This window comes from Falco rusticolus, chromosome 5 (genome assembly GCF_015220075.1).
Source record: "Falco rusticolus isolate bFalRus1 chromosome 5, bFalRus1.pri, whole genome shotgun sequence".
In the NCBI taxonomy this organism is placed as follows: Eukaryota; Metazoa; Chordata; class Aves; order Falconiformes; family Falconidae; genus Falco; species Falco rusticolus.
The window spans coordinates 17,705,820-17,725,883 of NC_051191.1; the positions used below are offsets into that span (position 1 = coordinate 17,705,820).

The following is a 20,064-nucleotide window of genomic DNA, read 5'->3' on the forward strand; positions in this document are numbered from 1 at the left end:
AGGTTCTCTTAGTTTCACTTGCAATTATACTTCTATAACTGAGGAAAAATTGTAGGTGCATTTTTAAAGAGAAAAGTTTGCCACCAAGTTTTCAGATTCTTTTCCTCTTTATGTGTCCTGGTTTCAGCTGGGATGGAGTTAATTTCCTCCTTAGCAGCTGGTGCAGCGCTGTGCTTTGGATGTGGTGTGAGGACACCGTTGGTGGCACACGGATGGTTTGGCTGTTGCTGGGTGGTGTCTGTACCAAGCCAAGGACTTTTCAGTTTCTGGGGCCCGGCCAGCGAGAGGGCTGGGGGGGCACGGGACACTGGGAGGGGACACAGCCAGGACAGCTGCCCGAACCAGCCAAAGGGATGTTCCATACCATAGCACGTCATGCTCAATATGTAAACTGGGGGAAGAAGGAGGAAGGGGGGACATTCAGCATTATGGCGTTTGTCTTCCTGAGTAACTGTTACATGTGACGGAGCCCGGCTTCCCTGGAGGTGGCTCAACACCCACCTGCCCATGGATGGGCAATGGTGAATGAATTCCTTGTTTTGCTTTGTCTGTGTGCAGCTTTTGCTTTACCTATTAAACTGTCTTTATCTCAGCCCACGAGTTTTCCCATTTTTACTCTTCCAACCCTCTTCCCATCCCACTGTGGGGCAGTGAGCGAGCGGCTGCCTGGGGCTGGGTTGACGGCGGGGGTTAAACCACGACATTGTGTTACAACCTTGTCACTGGAAATAAAATACGTTGCCTGCAGTTGGCTTTCTCTATATATTTGTCTGCACAAGAATTTGAGCAAATAGAGCGCTGCTTTTGCTCTTATGGCATCTGTTGCAAGATCTGTAATAAGCACATGGTTAGTCTGTACTCATTATGTGAGTTTGTGGGCAAGGGCTATAGTCAGTTAAATATTACTGCTGCATACTAAAGAAATCTCTCTACCTGTTCTAAAGTATAGTGTTTTGATGGCTAACCATTGCAACAATTACTCTTAGCGTACAGACAGAACTTAAATTAAAAAAAAAAGGACCATACAAAGTAGGAAATTGAATACCAGCACCCTTGAAAAGTTCACGATTGAAAAACTAGTTAAGTTATATGAAAAAAAGAACACATTGAGAACATTTTCCCTCCTAAACATGAATGATGGAGATGGAATAAAATTTCATTAGAAAATATTAACTGCCGTTACGATTGAGGGGATATCTGGGTGGCAATATATGCAAGTGTCCTTTTCATTCACATGATTATGGAAACTTCTTTAGCTAGCCACATATCACCGTCTCTGCATTTCTTAGTTTCTTTATTTTAAATAAGTTAACTCCCACATTTCAGAAGGGCTACTTTCACAGGATTTTCAAGAAAATTTCAAAGAAAATATACCACATGGGCACTATATTTTTTTCTTTTTTTCCTACCACCACTATTGAAGAGTCTTCTACTTTATCCAAGAATATGCCTGCTTACCCAGCAATTCAGCTGCTGTCATATGCACTACTACGCTATTTTTTAAAATCTGGTTCTCACTTAAAGATGCTCAATATGTAATATGATAACAACCTAAGAATCTAACCATGTAAAGTGACACAGAAGATGGATAAGTTAAAGCAGTGTTTATATGTTCCAAATTGGGATCTTCATGGTTGCAGTGCTACTTTTTGAACAATAAATTTGCTTCTTTAAGTCCTGTGTTTTACTTGACAAATGAAAACAGTTTATTATTGCCTTGATTAAAAACAAAACAAACCCCAAAAATATGCATCATGCCCATACTGCCAATAAACAGTATCTGTTACATTGTGCAGCAGTCATAATACTGTTGGGTTTTCCTTCTTTTCAGTCTAGATCTCTGTCATTAACAAGTGTATGCTGGGGCTATAGTAAGTATACTCCTATGCTAACGACTCTCTCAGACATCCTAAGAAGTGGGATTTAATCTCAAAAGCATATTTGCACTTGCATTTGCACTTCAGCTGTGATTGTTTCTCAGCACTTTCAGACAAACCTAATCCATCATAAATCTCACATAAATGTAACGGTTTTGATTTCTGCATACAGGTAATATTTTTTAAATGTTTTTCTCCACCTTCCTTTCTAATCAAGGGATTAATGTAACTTGTGAAATTAAAGACTTTATTTATCTTCACCTTCCAAAGGAAAAGGGAAATGCCTGAGCATCGTTTTTTGGTGGAGCTGTTCAAAGCTTCATTCTTTAAAGTAATGAAAGAAAAAATGTACACCAGCACTCACAACACCACAGCTTTCACTCACTATCATGTAAGTAGCACAATCATTTACTCAGTGTACCTTCCTCTGCCCATCATTCCAGTGTCAAGCCTGCAAGTTCAAAGGTGCACTCTTTTTTTGCCTAATCTAGAAGGTCCACTTTTTGTCTACCAAGTGATTATTTCATAAGGGAAGAATAATGGAACTTACCCACTTTAAATGATATATTGTCTGTCAACCAAGTAGATCTGCTCTGAAAGACACAGCCCTGACAGTCAGACAAGGCTTACGTTACTCTGCTTAATTCCACGTCTACTGCGGAAATAGGTGGCTAATGTCAATAGCTATAAAAATTATTTTAGAAGTTTCAGAACATTTCAGATACAGACACCATTGACTTATGTAACAACAAAAGAACATGTGTGCAAGGCAATATGAACTTCGATTGCCATGCCTGCTGCACCTAAACAACAAAATTTCCTAGTTTACATGTTTCCTCTGTTGCCCTACTGTATTCTAAACCCCAAAGCATTATTATGTAAGGTATAAAACTGTTAAACACAAGGCAGATCAAACTCTCTGTCTGACATCAATTTAACCAGCCCATAAACCTCAGGGTTTCTTTTCCTTCAAATGTGTGCTTTCTGAAACTGCAGAATTAAAAATATTACTACTCTAGAGCCACAGCTTGTAAGACTGCAACTTCAGAAACACCATGCATTTTCAGAAATTAATTCAGCATTACACAGTTCAGTTTCTCAGCAACAACGCAGAACACATGAACCAAGCCACAGACCTATTTACAGGAGGACTGCTTCATCTAGAGTCCACCTCTTCACACATTACAAATGACCTCAGCAGCATTAATTCAAATAATCTGTTGCCACTAAGAAAATAGATTTGTTCATCCCCACCCTACTCACATGGCACTGTGCGGAGGTAGAGATTGTCTCTTATGATCTGCTGGAGCTCATGGTCTACCGAACCCTTCTGGAACCGTAAATTGAGGTAGTGACGAAGGTCCTTATCAACAATGCCTCCTGTCAAGGAAAAGACAAATGAAAGCATGATTTTAAAATATATTGCTTTGACGGAAGCAATGAATCACTTGTAAAGTCTCAGTGGCTCATTTTCCTTCATGTTTCTGTCACAATGGATGACAGAAGCACAAAGAGCTTTCTGGTTAAGGCATGCAGTAGGTATAATGTTATTTAATATTGGTAACTGTAAAGGTTAAAAACAGTTAATGACAACTAAGTGGCCAAATCTGTACAGTTCAGAAAATACATACAGGATTATAGTCAGTAGGATCAATTTTTTTTCTGTACAAAACTGGAACATGTCGTTATTATACCTACACATATATCCAAATAATACATTATTACATATTATGTTCCCCATGACCTTGTACCGATTTCCCACATGCTTATTAAAACAAAAAATATTGGTTCAAAATGTCTTTGAAACATTCGGTGTTTTCAGTCCAAGTGTAACCAGAATGAAATGTAGCTGTACTTGATGATCATAAAATCATAAAATACGACATAATCTTTTGTGTTATTTATTTCTAATAGTACTCATATCTGAAAAAGGTACTATAGCAAGCAAGGGTACACATCTTATTTCTACTACTGAAAAGAGTCATTATTAATATAACACCTTAGCATAACACTGCAAAAATGGGGGGAAAACAGTTTAAAATCCTCTATTTGCCACTTTCATTACAAGTTTAGGATGAAACATCTTAAAATATTATTTAGCCACTGCCCATTGTCCCAGGTTCCACTATTAAAGGCAGGCCTATCAATCTAATCCAACATGATTAATAAAAATGTCCTGATATAGTTCCTCTCCATTTCTTTAAACTTTTACATTTCTTTTAACCTTGAGTATGGATCATTTTTATAATTATGGAAAAAAGTCTATAAATAACTCAATTTCTTCATTCTCTGAAATTCTGACATAAGGAAAAAATACAGAAAATCATTACTACACTGAGTTTGGGCATATATTCTCAGCAAGAAAAATTGCAGGCAGATAGATCCCTAACTTGTTGCTTCACACATTCGACCTTAAAACATTTTTTCAAACGGCTTTTGCTATTGAAACCTTTGCAAGAAGCCTTATTGACACACTGCATAAAGATTTTCCTGTAAAAAGGCACAAATAACATCCCTACCTAATTATTTGAAAATCACCGCAGAGCATAAATAGCTGTAAATTAAAACATTTCTCCTTACAGCTATTCCTATCAATCTGCCAATTACAAGTCCATAATCTTATTATTGCTGCTTTTTGTCAATAACTTCAAAACCTTTTGTTCCAGGTTTTTAAAAAGCTCATAAATAATTATTCTCATGTTTAGCTAAAGGCAAAAACACAGCACACTCTCATAATCAAAAGAAGAAAAAAAAAAAAGCCCCAACTCATAACAGACACAAAGAAATACCTGTGTACCCAGTTCCCAGAGGCTGAGAACTTCCATGCAGATCTCCAGTCTTCCAGGATCCCAGCTAAGCCACTTAGTCTACTACTTTGGTACCACTAACATTGTTTCTAGCAACGGGCTCTGTTTGCAGACCAGAACGTCCTCACTCCTGCCAATTTCTTATGAGATTTCAGAGGAGGTGAGGGCTAGAGGGCTAGAGGAGGCTGCAGAGAGATGCTCTGCTCCTGAACAGGATCAGCTGTCCTTTCTGACTGGCTGCAGAGAGTAAAGGTCCTGCAGCTCTTGCTCTTCTCACTCTGATATACAGGACATGCCCAGTGATGCAGATGCTTTCTGGCAGCCTCAGAAAATGCCAGCTCGAGAACAACAGCTGTAGCCTGCCCGCTGACAAAAACCTGAATCATTCAACTCACGACACAAGTAAGTTTAGGAACCTACACAGATTTCTGACCCTCAAAGTGCATTTTTTATTTACAGCTTTTTGCTTCCAGCACAGCCATTTACTTCACCATGTGTTAATGAATGCACTAAAACCTCCTAAGCACTTAATAAAAAGAGTAACCTGATATTTTTTGCAAATTGCATATTCCGAACTAGAGCATAAAATATATATATTTACAAGAAGAGATACCTATAGCCTTCTATTTGTTACATACAGATTCAAAAGCAAAAGTTTGTAACAGAAATAAAACCTGTACACAGTGCAGAGGAAAAAAACTTACCAGCTTCCAAGCAAAAGGGAAACATTATTTTTTTCTTAATATCTGAGTATATACTGCAACATTAGCAAAGCTAGTTTAAAGAGCAGTCAGATGAACTACAGACAGCACATGTACTATTACCAAATATTCTTCTTTGAGTCATTCTGACCCAACGTTTTTCAAACCTTAGGGCATAAGCAGCCTTTTTTTTTTAGAATCTGGTAAAGCAATGAATTTTACATCCTGGCAAGTGTAAAAAATGAAGTAGTTTGAGAATCCTGAAGAGCAAATAGAATCTTTTTAATTCATCCTTCCAATTGTCATTCTTCTGCTTTTCATCCCTAAAAAGCTCTGTTGTTTTACCTGATGCTTGTCAAAAGTATACTTCACTCCAAATGTGTTTTCCAGGTATCTGTAGTACCTGAGCTTTTCAGCAGCCTGATCCTTTTAAATTACAAGCGTAACAACATCTTGACTGCTAGTATGGGGCCATAAGACTTTCTGCAAGAATCTATAGTGAGTCGCAAGTATGTAAACCAGCCTTGATTTAGCAGCACTGAATTAGATCTTGTATTATAGACTATATAAATCAGGAATAGCATGAGTAATAACAACAGGACTGTGTCTTCCAAAAGGCAGAAATAACAGGCAGAAAATGTTATCATTTGATTTACTCTGGAGGGAAAAAAGAAACTTAGTGACACTGTCAATAAGTTCATAGAAAAAGAGGCAGAAATGAACTGTTTTTACAGGCAGTAACAATACTCCACTATTTAGTGGTCCAATCCAATCCAGTAGACATGTGACTGACTTGGTTTCTATAAAATTCAACTTTCCTTTATTTTGCTTTTTTGCATTACACTGAAAACCATTTACATGCTGGAAAATCCCTGACATGAACCTAAGCCCTTAGTTTTCTATTACTCCCAGCCAGCACACAGTGAGGAGCTCAACGATGCTGAGGGGCTGCCAGCACCTGTCACTTGGTACCACCAACCCCACCACAGCCGCGCAGCAGCTCACGAAGAGGAGCTCAGGGAGAACCAGCTCACGAAGGCCACATCCTGCTCGCTGTGCACGGCATGAAAAGGAAGAGCTGTTGTGTGTCCGAGGTATTATACAGCACAAGCTTTAGAAACCCAAACCCAGAGACCATAATTTAAAACGTTTGTTGGCCGCTGCCATGGGAGGAGGCTGACAACTGCACCATAGAGTATACCCTGGCTTGTAGCCATGCAGGGCTTTTTTCTTTTTTTTTTTTTCTTCCCCCTGGCTTGAGGCCTATACTCCGTTTCAGTTTCATTTCACTCCAATGAATCCCATTGCTTTGATAGCTTGGAAATATAGGATGTGAATTAAATACTTCCAGTAATAATCTCTTGCATAATGTATGCCTGGTTTAGGTACAGCTACCAATCATGATGGCAAACTCATAACCGTGACTGAATTTGATTCCAGAGGTTATAAAATTAGATACACTTGGATGAACTAAAAAATGCTCTGTTTGCATGTTATACTTAAGAATTTAATGAGCAAAGTATATCTTTTTACAGTGTTTTAATGTATTTCTATCAAGTTTCCTTCCCTTTATAAAATGAAGTAGCAAAGTCCAGTCAGAAAAGAAAGAACACACATACAAAACGGTATTGAATAGTGTGTAGCTCGTTAAAAGATTCAAAACTGAAGAAGATAATTGCCATTTCCGAGAAAATGACAGGGATAAAGGTTTATAATTTTCTCTAGTCCTAAACATTGTAACTGCTTTTCTGTAACTTTCTATTCAGTAACTCGCTGATGCTGCACCTGGAGCCCACTCTTGTATTTCATTTTTCAGTGAAAGACTACTTGCAAACACAAATGTCCCTCTTGTTCTTACCATGTTAGCTCTAAATAATTTATTTCCTACCCTTAACACAATTTTTGCGGTTATAACTTCTCAACAAACATTTCTGAGTATTCACTGATTACTATTTTCTCATCTTGTATCATAACCTTTCAGCAAATTGACTTTCCAAAACCTGATGTGGTAAATTATTTGTTTTTCAACAGTATAATCAATTGCATCTCAGCCAAGAATAATTTGCCTTAGATATTTTATTTGCTGGGATTAAAATTTAAAAGATTCCTGTTTCCCTGGGTTCTATAAATATTCCTGATTAGAAATATCTATAAGTAAGACTCACATCTAGATTTGCATCTGTACACAACCTGTGTCTGAGGAAAATAAAGGAAATATCTCAGGACCTGTACCCTATGAAAAGACAAGCTTATAAACTTTTAGTACAAGCTGCCTCCCTTCTTCTGTTGCCCTGCTTGCATCAGCCTGTCTCCCCTTGTTTTCACCAAGCTCCCACTCCTGACTGTAACAATAAGACATGTATTTGGCAAACTCAAATGCCTTGGTGGACCAGGTTTTCACCAGCTTCAGTAGGACTATTGTACTGGAGAGTCTCACCCCAAATATTTACTGAGGTGCTACCTGAAACTTTGCCTTAATACTGTGGTATGCCTCCGTGGGCATATGACAATATCTCAGGTTTCTTCTGCACCAGTAGAAGATACATAGTTCAGTGCATGCTAGACTAACTTATCTTTCATCATTCACAGATGATCTAACTGACCACCTGAATTATTTAAACCAGATATTAGGAATATCTGCTCTATTAGTTCTTTTCTCTAGTGATAATATAAGAAAGGCTTTTTCCCATGAAAGTGGATGTAAGAAAAAATTTTTGGGTGACTCTGTCCAGGATATAGCAAGAAGATCACAGCCATCGTAAATAAAAAGCTGCGTACATGGTTTAATTGATCATTTCCGAATATTTTTTTAAATGGCTCCCTAAGAATTCAGAATATCTGTAATTATCATATACAACCCCTTTCAGTCATCCCCATCAATTCAGTGACATCATGGCCACTTATCCATAAAAAGCTCCATGAATTTTCATTCTGGTATATACAACCTAACCCGAGGTGACCTGTAATTCCCCTCCTCCAGCCTTGTTCTCCAGACCCACACAGCTCTAGGCTGGTGTGTGCACAAAAATCAGCAATGCAGGCTTGAGCAGCAGCGAGGGTCTGGCACTAGCCAGCTGTGAGAGAGCCTGTGCCAGCCAGGGCTCCGCAACACACTGGCCAATACACATTTCTCACTGTGAGCTTCCTAAAAGTAACTGAAAAGATTTTAAACATAAAAAAATACTAACTGCCACATCCTCTCTTCTCTCAAAGTTTCTCCACATGGTTCTCTCAGGAGAAGAACATCAGACTTTTTTTCTTCCATAGGTCCAGTGATATTTTATTGCATTAACTTCAAAAAAAACCTTAAGAAAGCATTCATTAATGATGGATTGATGATTATCATTACTCATATGAATTGCAAGTGTTTGTAGCACAAACAATACTTTTAAAATAAATTAAGTATGTCTTATCTTAGTACTGGATCAATAAAGATGTCATACATTTAACATTTCTGAACCAGTAGGAGATGGTCTGCTTTAATAATTTCTTCAACTGGCAAAAGTAACCAGAAAAATCACTTTTAAGTAAGAATATGAAAATTCCAGTATCAAAAATCTCAGTTGGATTTTCTAAGCGTTTGTTATTAAAATACAGCCTGCAGCTAAGCCTATTATTTAAGGGAAATTATTCTCAACAAACCTATCCAGTTCTCAGAGGAGTATAAAGGTGAGTGTTAGCATTTCACTAACCATCGTACATTGGGCATATTCAACCCTGGAATTTCCTTCAGGTTTCCATGTAAAATATGAAAGCACTGTAACAGCAACCTGAAAGCAGTACTAAAAAGGTTTAGTAAATTATAAGGAACATGTGTTACATTCCAGTCATTAGCTGACGACTACACATTTTATTTTTAAAGCCTTCCTATCCCTAAATTAAAGTGTGTGGGTCTTTTTGAACTTCTGCCTTCCTTCCACCACTACCTTCAGCCAAGTCTGCCATCAGACTTATCTGCAAAGTCTCAAACCATCAGGGTTGAGCTATCATCATTGTGGAACGTGTGGCAAGATGAAGTGTGATGGAAAACCAAGAGGGAATTATGCAAGAAAATTAAGACTCCTCAAGAAGAAAATTAATTTCTTTCTTACTTGGGACTACTCCAATAAATTCTATTTCATGATCTTTTACTGAAGATCTAAACAAATTGCAAGAGCAAAGGCTTTGGAAAAATGTACATCTTTGAGTTCTTATACGTGCCTTATATGACGAAAAACGATTTAAGATACAGTATACTGACGGGGAAATGGCCTTCTCTTTTATAGCCTATTTTTTTTTCTTTGTTCATGGATTATATTACTAGCCTCTTTGCTTATTGATCTTTTATATCATGTATCATATACATGTGTATTATATTTATCGCACATTTACACTTTGATCCTTAGATATACCCTTTGATTTCTCCCTCCTACCATTTTAAATTCAAAGTTTTCAAATACAGGAGTGTAGTGCTTACAGGATAAATTCCATAGGGATGGTACTATATACAGACTATAGATTGTATTAAAAAAGCCCAGCAAAATCTAGCCAAACAATGAATAATTTTCTCCATGATGAGAATTCATTTTTGGATGTATGTCTCTGTACAAATATGTAATTCCCTAATCTCTACGGGCAATGTATTTCACCAGCTCTCCTCAGACATGGAGACAGGCTGAAGTTTGCATACTCTTTGATCTTCACAGTGGAAAAAGTTTCCATTTTCTCTTTTGCTGGGAAGGGAGGAAACCCTCACTGCCTAAGGACAACCTGGGTTCAGTTCACCGTTGGGTTACACTTGTCCCTGCAGTACCTTCTACCCTGGCAGTCTGAGTAAGGATCAGATCAACAGGACACCCTGAAGCAGCGATGAGACCAGCAACGCCAGGCGTAGACTGATCTTTGGAATACTGTGAAAGCATATCATGCCCTGGATTTATTTTCTTGGATTGGGGCTAACCTTAAACCTCTGTTTGAAATACGAGACCCAAGTGTGCACCATGCCAGAAGCAAAAATGTGGTTTGTAATGATACAGGAAGACTATATCAGCAGCTGAGCCAAACACATCTGCGCTCTGTACCGTATCTCAGACTACTGAACTTCAGTTCTTATGGCAATAGTAGATCTCCAGTCCTTGCGGCTGGAAAAACAGCCTTCCATTGTGACGCCAGTTGCAGCATCTTCCAGAGCCTGCTGGCAGCATGCAACATTGACTTTGAGATAGGCACTCCCAAGTCAACCTCAAAAAACTGCCATTTAACTAGTAAAAGCATTGCGTAGCTTTGCTATTTAGAGGTACTTGGTTTTGTTCTCACCCAGCACAGCTCTTGGCTGGAGTTTCTGGGAAATACCGTGACTGGTAAAAAGAGGAAAGTTTGGGGCTCTTTGCTTTGAGAATACTTATTTTTTATTTGGTGTTCTAGTTAGTGAGTGCATAAATGAAATAAAAAATTATGTTTGAATACTGCCTGCTTCTCTACAAAGCCTGTCTGATAATGAACTGCCTTTTACTCTGGTTTTGAAATTTACTAAAGCTAATTATGAAACAGCTGTTTGTAGGTGCCTCTGGTATAATACTGATTTGATTGATAATTTACACACAAACATTAATGATTGCTACTGAGATATTCAAAAGGCTGTGACTGCTCCTATAAGTCTTACCTTTACAGATGTTTTTGACAAACACTAAATTGTAAGGGATTATACATTTACTTCCAAAGTGAGAATGTAAAAAATGACACTCAACCTGCGCAGTCACATATAGCCCAGCCAGTCTGCAAGGACAGACTTCTGCTCTTGAAATGTGAATGTATTTACAGAAGTCTCACTTCAAATACTACCTGGCATTCACATGTTCCCACTCACAGAAATCTCCTTTGATTTGGTCAAAGGGTACCACAACAGAGCTTGAAACTTGTTAAGGCCCATGTTTGTCATGACAGAAAGGTCCCAACTGACTTCAGCAAGAACGGTTGGAAATGGAAATAAAGCAGCTTATTGGTATTCTTCTAAAGGCAAAACCTCTTTGAAAATTGATGGCACAAAGACGAAAACCCATAGAATAAGGTTAGTAAGAGAACAACTGTAGCATACTGAAAACATTTGAACAGAACTAATAAGGCTGGATTTGGCTTCAGAAAAACATTTATATTGTTATTTACGTTGCATAAATTGCCAGGAAGCTGTTTTGAATTTTAGGAAAATCCACATCACCCACAAATGTCCAATAGCCAAGTTGACTTAAGGGGGGAAAAAGGCATAAAGATGTAAGGTTCTATTTTTTAACTGAACTGCAGTAAATATTTTTGTGTGTATATACTTGGAAAAAAATACCCCACGCTTCTATTCTGTGTGCTGCGTACCGGCATGCTCATTAGAAAAAAACACAATTACAAATCAACTTCTCTGAAAAAGCTCAAATGCAACATTAATCTCTGATACATAATAACGGTGATTATGTGGGGCTCATTCATTCTGCCTGGGTACAAATTAAGCATCAATCACTGTGTCAGTTTAATTCTCTGTGCTGCAAGGGTGAGTCACCTAACACTGAAACCCTGCAACCTCTCTTGGGGTCATCTGGTGGAACAGCAACTTCAACGCTCAGAACACCTACAAGAAGGGCATGTTCAGACAGTGTACGTCAGGAACCAACCACACACATCTCACCTGTACCCAAAGCCAGCCCTGCTTTCCACATCCAGAGCCTCTAGAGCCCTCTCTGTGCTCGCCTCTGAGCTGCCTGCTCCTGAAACTCTGTGTCAAGAGCTACACAGAAAGATTGTTGGTCTTCAGGAAGAATCTGTTGCAGGTTTTATTATTCAACCAAAAGTAGAACTTACAAGAGTATGTTCAAAATTGTCTTACTGTGAACAAACACTCTCCTGTCATTGCTTTGCAATGGGCAAAACAAACTCCTAAAAGTAGACAGCAATTGCTCCTCACCTTTAATGGAAAAGTTACTGTTCTGTTTCATACTCTTTTTCTATGAATACAGCAAGACAATTGCTCATCTTCTAGGGACGGAAATGATATTTTTCTCTAATACTCTTAATTTTATCTTCTTTGTGGAAGACAACTGTGATAGAACTTTGAGTTTGAGATGTATTTGAATAAAATATGAAAGACTGGATTGGAATAGTAGCACAGTTTTACCAAACTTGAATTATTTCAAAGGTATTTTACTGAAATCATAGCTGCACAATTTTAATTGCTTGAGACAGAGACTTACTTTCCTTACTTCTGGAAAAAATATTGCCATATTAATAGGCTGTGAATTGTGTGCTGACATTTTGCAAAAAGAGAAAGATTAATCTGGGTAAAATAATCCCAGTAACACACAATTTATGAGGGAAGCAAGCTGACAGAAGCTACCATTGTGTAAGTTCTAATAATAGTTACAAAATATGATTTAGGTTGGTATCTGAATCATGGGAGCCCAGTTTTTTAGTCTTTGCAGCATCTCAGTCTGAACCCATAATGTACCGTGAAAAATCACTACCATAATACATTACTTTCTGGCTTTCCTAATAGCTTGCTGCATAAATAGCAGAACACCATTTTGCAGACTTTATACTCACAAAACTTCTCAGCAAACTCGACTACCAATATATAAACTGAACTTTGAAAGCAGAGTTCACAAAGTTATTACTAATCTCTGAGACTGAATTGCATATACATTATCAAACGTATAACCTTCACCCAAAAACTATTTTCCTGATTCAAGTGTCATGGCATTCATATGAAGTTAAAGCAAAAGGAAAATGCTGAGAAAAATTAAATCGGGAGGTACTTAACAGCTATTTTTCAGTAATGGAAAATTAAGACAACACAAAACATGCAAATAAGCCTGAGGTCAAAAAGGTGTTCTCTGGCTTGATACACAACACAGTACTCAGCATAAATAAGTGGCATGGTCTTCTCTGTTTCATCCCTGCATGATATTACTTTCAGCCTGAAGACCACAGTGATACCACCTTACACATGTCACTCAAGTTAACCAGGGTTGTGCCCAGCCACTAACAGAACAGAAAAATTCTTAGCACATGAACCTAAATGAAAGTCATGCTAGAAACTGAGCAAGTGATGCTCTTTCTAAGCCAAGTGTGGGCAAACGCCTCCACATGTGGGGCTCACAGGACCAGTGGATGCACTATTCAGTTCTTGTAGGCTAGTGTTGAAGTGTTGATACATGCTACATGCTAAGAAACCTGCATTTCAGTCAAGACAGAAGAGCAGATTAAATCAGTGGAGTATTTGGAAATTTCTGGAATGGCAGTTACAGTACTAACTGAACAGGTCATTATTAGACTTACATCAATCAGAAAGTAAGTAGACTAGCAGTGGACATAATTAGAGCTTTACAAGAAGACTGCACTGTTAATCCCATTGAAAGTATAGCAGGCACATTTCTAAGGCTATATATTATCTAGGTTTTCATTTTGATCTGGCTTGGAAATTAGAGCCTTTAGTTAAAAAGTTTTCTTTCCAGCCTGGGGCAGGGGGTGCATTCTCTCTAAGGCATCCAAGATGGCTAAATATTATATAGGTGACTGTTAGAAAAAAAAAAAAAATCTGTTAAAATGTATATAAAAGTCAGAAATAATACACAAATTCACTATAAAACTATTTTCTTAAAAAAGCTAACTATACCTAGAAAAATCTCTATAAAAAAGGATTTACTGTTTAAAATGACTGCATAACCACGCATAAGTAATCCTATTTTCTTTTTTAAAGACATCCAAAACTTCATCATCCTTAGTTTGTGCAGTCTTATAGAGCAATTAATAATCTTACAAGAATAATTAATAATTAGTAATTAACATTAAGAAGTAAAAGACTGGTATAAAGAATAAATTTTAGTTTGGGAAAGAAAAATGAAGGTATGAATAAGGCAAGGGGGTTGCTTGGTTTTGACGTAAGGTTGAAAGAAGCATTAATTTGTCAGTGAAACACCTTATATCGTGACAAACCTGTCGTAGCGCAACAGAATGACAGATAATAACTGTTACCTTAATATAAAATCCATTCAGAGTATTTTCTGGCACCATCCATCACTCTAGGCAAGCTTTGAAGATGTACAGTAAAAATACAATCAAAGCAGTCTAAATTTTGGTAAAAGATTGAGTCATATTTTTCAATATGAAAAATGAAGATGAAGTTGTTGAGGCCTCAATAGCCCTGTGCAGAACCACACATTGGGTTTGCTACAGAACATCTCCAGAACAACTTTGATGTTTTGCCCCTACTTATGCAAATCTACCAATTAAATCCAGCAATGTTTGTCATAAAATCACTCAGCTACAGGTATCAGGACATTTCAGATCAGAACTGCTGCTGTGGGTCAAAGCTCTGGGCCATTACACTTAGTAGTCTGTCTCTGGTAAGCATTTTGCTAAGGCAAAGGAAGAACAAGAACCAAAGTGCCCATCAGAGCCTGGATGCTCCAGCTGCTGCAATGTGGCAGGGCAGCCATCCTCTCCAATTCTGCCTCTGGACCACTCTCACTGAGGGTACAGTTCCTACAGTCCCTCTTTTTTCCACATATGAAAACCTTCCTACTTTTTTCAATGAGAAATCAGCAGGATAAAATTCAAGCAAACAAGTAACTAAATACCAAATACAACAGAGATCTGTAGGTGACCAAGAAAATTACTTCCACGTACTTAGTGCTGACAGTGTTTTCTATGCAGCAACAATATGGTTTTTCACTTCTAGGCAGGGACACAGACTGTATGAACTCACATCTCTGTATCAGTCACCCGTAACACATCCCCAGCACACAAAGATAGGTAGTATCAAATAAGCTTGCTCTCAGAAACAGGTTTGATTTTTTAAATAAAAGAAAGAAATTCTTTATAATATCACTCAATAAGCACTTTCAAATTACCGTGCGTTGCTACATCCAGCCAATAAAACAATGTTTTTAGGCAATCAAAGGTACCTTTTGTGTAGTACAGTACTTGAGCATGAAAGGCAGCACTTGGTCATGGAGCACCGAACCAGCTGCTCAGAGCACGAAGAAGCTGTTATATTCTGGGACAGTCTCAGCTGGTTAGCTGAGTCCCCTTGTGTTGATTTAATTAGCACTGCTGGAAAATGTAAATGACCGAAAGAGACACTGTGTGTTGTGCAAAAATTACACTGTACAAAATATGTGTGCTTACATAATTTGTTTCAACAAAGAAATAAAATGGTCTTGTTCCCAGGAGCTCTGGGCAGGCAGATGGTGGGTACTCCAGCAAGATCATGCACTTCGCCTGCAGAGATGTGATGCCCTCAACCTCTGGGGAAGAGACTGCTGCTGCACTTCTGTAATACCCTGGTTTGCTGATCCACAGAACAAAACGCAGGATTACAGCTGCACTACAATTGCTCACTCTGTATTCCCAGAAGCAGGAAGATGTCACAACAGGGGACAAAAATGAGATGACAGAGTTCTAGGTTCACTTTGTTACCCTCCAGGCACATTGCCCCCATGGCTATGATCTACTGGACTGAAATCAATATAGTCTGGAGCTCAGAAGTACGCTTAGTTGTTTCATACAGAATTTATTACATTTTCACAGTTGTTACTTAATTAAAAGAGAAAACTAGTGGGCTAAAACCATGGGACAATAAAGAATTTGGCAAGCCACTGAGGTGTGGATTAATAGCTACACATTTCCAGCTTTATCTGTGCATGTTGAGGTCAGTATCAGTGGGCATATGGCACAAAGCCATTAAAAGTGCCTCAGATACAAATATTGTCAAGGAGGATGTGCCTGTAATTTCACCTGCCTTTCTCTGTTGATACTTTGATACACATCTCACAAAATACTAGATTCGTACTTTCCCAATGCCATTTCCTTCTTCTAGTGCTACAGACCCAATATACAAGTAAGCTTTACACCATATAAGAAATGCCAGCAGCTCCCTGCCCCTCCTTCACCCCCTCCCCAGCTTGATATTAATCTAGCATGCAAAGATAATGGAGAGATTTATGTTTTCAAATCAGAAAGCTAATAAAAATTTATCTTTCTATAAGACTGCAATAAAAAAAACGAAATTAAAACAATAAAGGGCCAGATTCTTGGATCCTTATGCAGCTATGGTAAAGAAAAAACTTCTATTCATCTCATGGATTCTATTCTATACACAACTGAAAGGAAACACGAACTTCAGCAGCTGGCTTTAATTATTTTACCTATACCTGTTTTAAAACACTGCTGTGAGGCCTTCTAGGACATATACTGATGGACTGGGTCTCATATGCAGAACACTACTAGTGTGCAAGCTGAGTTGTTTACTCACCCTATACTAATAAGCTCAAATAATGCTTATGCCAGAATGGGTCCGCATTCAGATTTTGGGGTATAAGATGTCAAAGCAGAGAAAACAGAGATGCACCCAGAAGGTTATATTTAGGCAATCTGCAAGCCTCTTGGTTGCTTTAGGAAGACAGACAAAGGATGATAACACAGGAAGAAAAAAATTACTTCTCTATGCATATTTCATGCAATAAATAAACCGTATCATTCCCCGTACATTAGGAAGGAATGCTTTTGTTCCAGGAGTTCCTTCAGACCAAAATGTGGTAAGCATTTGATTTCAATGTTGAGGTTGCTTTCTGAAGGCTCCTTGAACTGCCAAATGATCCCCCAAAATCATGTTAGTTTATAGGACAAAAGAACTGAAAGACTGCATCAGACTTAGTCTATTTAAAGTTCTCAAAAACTGCAAGGGTATCTGAAAAAATGATGTGGCTTGGGGATCACTGGATGTCCTACCTGTTGACCTTCCATATATTAGCAGTTCTGATAAGGAGTTATGCTTGGCCTGAAACACATTGGACATATTAATACATGAAGAATTTTGCACAAAAATTTGCATCGACACTACTATTAATTAGCTCAGTGAGCTAGCTAGAGTAATTTAAATATTTGAGACTTCAGTTCACAAAAATGCAGCTCACTGCTTAAGGGAATGAAATGTGTAACAAGACCCTGCCTAGAACGGCTTTCTTTTTCTTCCTTTTGCTCTTTAACCTTTCCCTTTACCTTGAACTCTTGTTTCCTTCTAGTCTCTTCTTCCCTTTTTCTTCCCATTACACTCTCATTTTGCCTTCCCCACATGTCCTCCCTGGTTTTGGTGCTCACCGTACCTGTTGGCTTTCTAGCATGACAGGACAAGCCTGCCATAAGGTGGTGAGTGCTGGCGCGAGCACCAGTCATGCCAGTCATACTGAGTCACCTCTGAAGGGCCAACGCTCTTGATGTCCCAAACAAGCAAGCATGTGCAAGTATTAGAAAGGTCTGTATATATCTGCATGAATCCAATGCATCTACATCCTTATACCTGTTTCATGCAATAGGTGTCAGAGCTCAAGAAATACCTTATAAAAAAGGAAAGATCTATATGTGTCTGTATCAGTATAGTACAAGCCAACAGGCTTAAGGATATTCAGATTGTATCATCGACGTGAAAAAAAATGCTTTACCTTGCAATTCAATAACATTATAAATGAAATATCTTTTAGAGCCTCTGTTGACGATCACATTTTTTTTGCAGAAATACCTACAGCAAGTTGCAATAGCGTTAGCATGCCAGTTTAACTCTGATACAGTACTAGCTTTCTGCATCAAAACAGCCAACTCCTGAGAGGGAATACTTCGAGCTGAGGAACTCTTATTTTAACTGAGAAGGTGAGGGAAGCAAAAATCATGTTTTCCCCAGCAAAAAAGAAAAAACTCAAAACATATCAAGAAGTATTTAAATGTGTAATGTTGGTTGAAGCTTGGAGCAAATCATTAGAAAGACTGGCTGGCTGTTTCAAGACAGACTTCAGTTGAAGCTATGCTCTTACTCATGAGGTAAATTCACAGGTATTCCACAAAGGCTTCTGATTTTTGGTGTTTTGATTAAACAAATGGAGGAGAGACAGCTCAAACAAAACTGAGTAGAGCACTCTCTCCTGTACTGCAGTCTACAGACATCCTTCCAATCAGCAAAAGACCAAAGACACCGGGAAAAAAGGATCTGGTTTTTGTTCTGAAGGAACAGATAAAAGATGTACTAATTCACCGGTTGTCAAGGAAGAGCTAGCAGATGCCCTAATTCAGAAAGGGAACTGTCAGTGTATGGAGTTATCAGTTTTTTCGGTTGGAGATATTTCAACAATAAAGGCAATGCTGTACATCAAGGAAAACCAAGAGGAAAGTTAACAACCAAGGACACTACCAGCACTGTAGCATCTCCTAAAAATAATCAATACTGCATGCTTTTGTGAATGGCCAAAGAGAGGATGTATCTATATCCCTTGAAGTGTTTAAAAAAAGTGTAGTTCCAGCGCTTAAGGGACATAGTTTAGTGGTGGACTCGGCAGTCCTGGGTTAACGGTTGTACTTAATGATCTGAAAGGTCTTTTCCAACCTAAGTGATTCGATGATTCCCGAATAGTGCAGTTCAGTGGCAGCAGACTGGTAGAGCAACTTGGTTGACGACCTAATGTCCAGACTTTATGTGCTTTAGGGGGGTTACTTAGTACTTGTTCTAGTCTAATCTCTTGGACTCAGTGACCACTCATAGCTCGTCACTTCCTGGTTTATCTTCAACCAAAATGAACCCAGTCAGTATCCTGTGAGACTGATCTGCAGGATGAAACACAACAAAGTAGGGACCGGCAGGATATTTAGTTCCAAAGAACATTCCTGATCCAAACGGAAATGCAAATGCATATGCAGCCACACTTGCTTTCTTGCTTATTGCAAGTACACTGAGCTTTGAAGAACAATGCAATGACTTTAGATTTCATCTCTCCATCTGGCACCTGTGGAGATGTAGAACACACACATTCCACTGAGTGTTTGAACAAAAGCAGTGACCAAAGCAGGTTTTGATTATATTATAACCTTTTTCAGTAACAGTTCAGAGTAATTTAGATTATGATCATTATATAAATTTGATAAATTTGTGCTGGAAATAAATGACTATCCGTTACTAAATTAGAACTGTTCTGGTAATAATATAAAAATAATTTCTCATTGCAAGTAGATTTCTCCTGCTACAAACTCTCTTTTCATGCTATACAAACTTACGCAATGCCTCTTGTTTTTCCTTCTATTCTACAGGCAACACATAAAGCTTATCTGTTGCCCTAACAAGTACCTGAAGAGATACTCAATACTATTGCTACTGTCTGTCGTTGTTGTTGTTAGTAGTAGCAATAACAACAAGCCATGTATTAATTTGTGCCCAAAATAGAATACCGCAAGGTGAAGAAGGTTCTATTTTGGGATGGCAGCCAACTACTATACTACATATAAGAAAATCTTACTGAGAAATACTGGGTATTGTAAATGATTTATTCAGAGTTTCAGATTCAAAGTAGCCAGGCTGCCAAAGGCTACTGAAACAACAAGTGGGGTAAAAAAAGTCACAGAGTAATTTGTATGTCTGTAAATATAGAACTAAGCACAAGACGAGCTCAGTATTACTTTTTCTTTAAAAAAAATATGTTTTAAGGCAAATCAAATTTTCTGTAATTTCTGCATCACATGTGGAGAAATCAAAAGTGTCACACAGAGACGTTAGATCAATCATTTGATGGTTGCAGATTTGGAAGGATCAAAAACTGCTCCAAAGATGGGCAAAGGCATGTGGTGATATTTCAAGATTACACATATTAATGCTTGATGTTCAAGGTCAGAAAAAAACCATTA

General features: G+C 38.1%; 1 protein-coding gene across 9 annotated transcripts in view; it reads right to left on the reverse strand.

Annotated features, from left to right (window-relative positions):
* The window catches only part of MAGI2 (membrane associated guanylate kinase, WW and PDZ domain containing 2), a 755,449-nt gene that overhangs the window by 522,025 nt on the left and 213,360 nt on the right, over nucleotides 1-20,064 (reverse strand). For all 9 annotated transcript variants that reach the window (XM_037389565.1, XM_037389568.1, XM_037389566.1 and 6 more), the window contains exon 2: nucleotides 3,141-3,257. In XM_037389565.1, coding sequence (XP_037245462.1) covers nucleotides 3,141-3,257 — 117 coding nt within the window. The remainder of the gene's footprint in view (nucleotides 1-3,140; nucleotides 3,258-20,064) is intronic.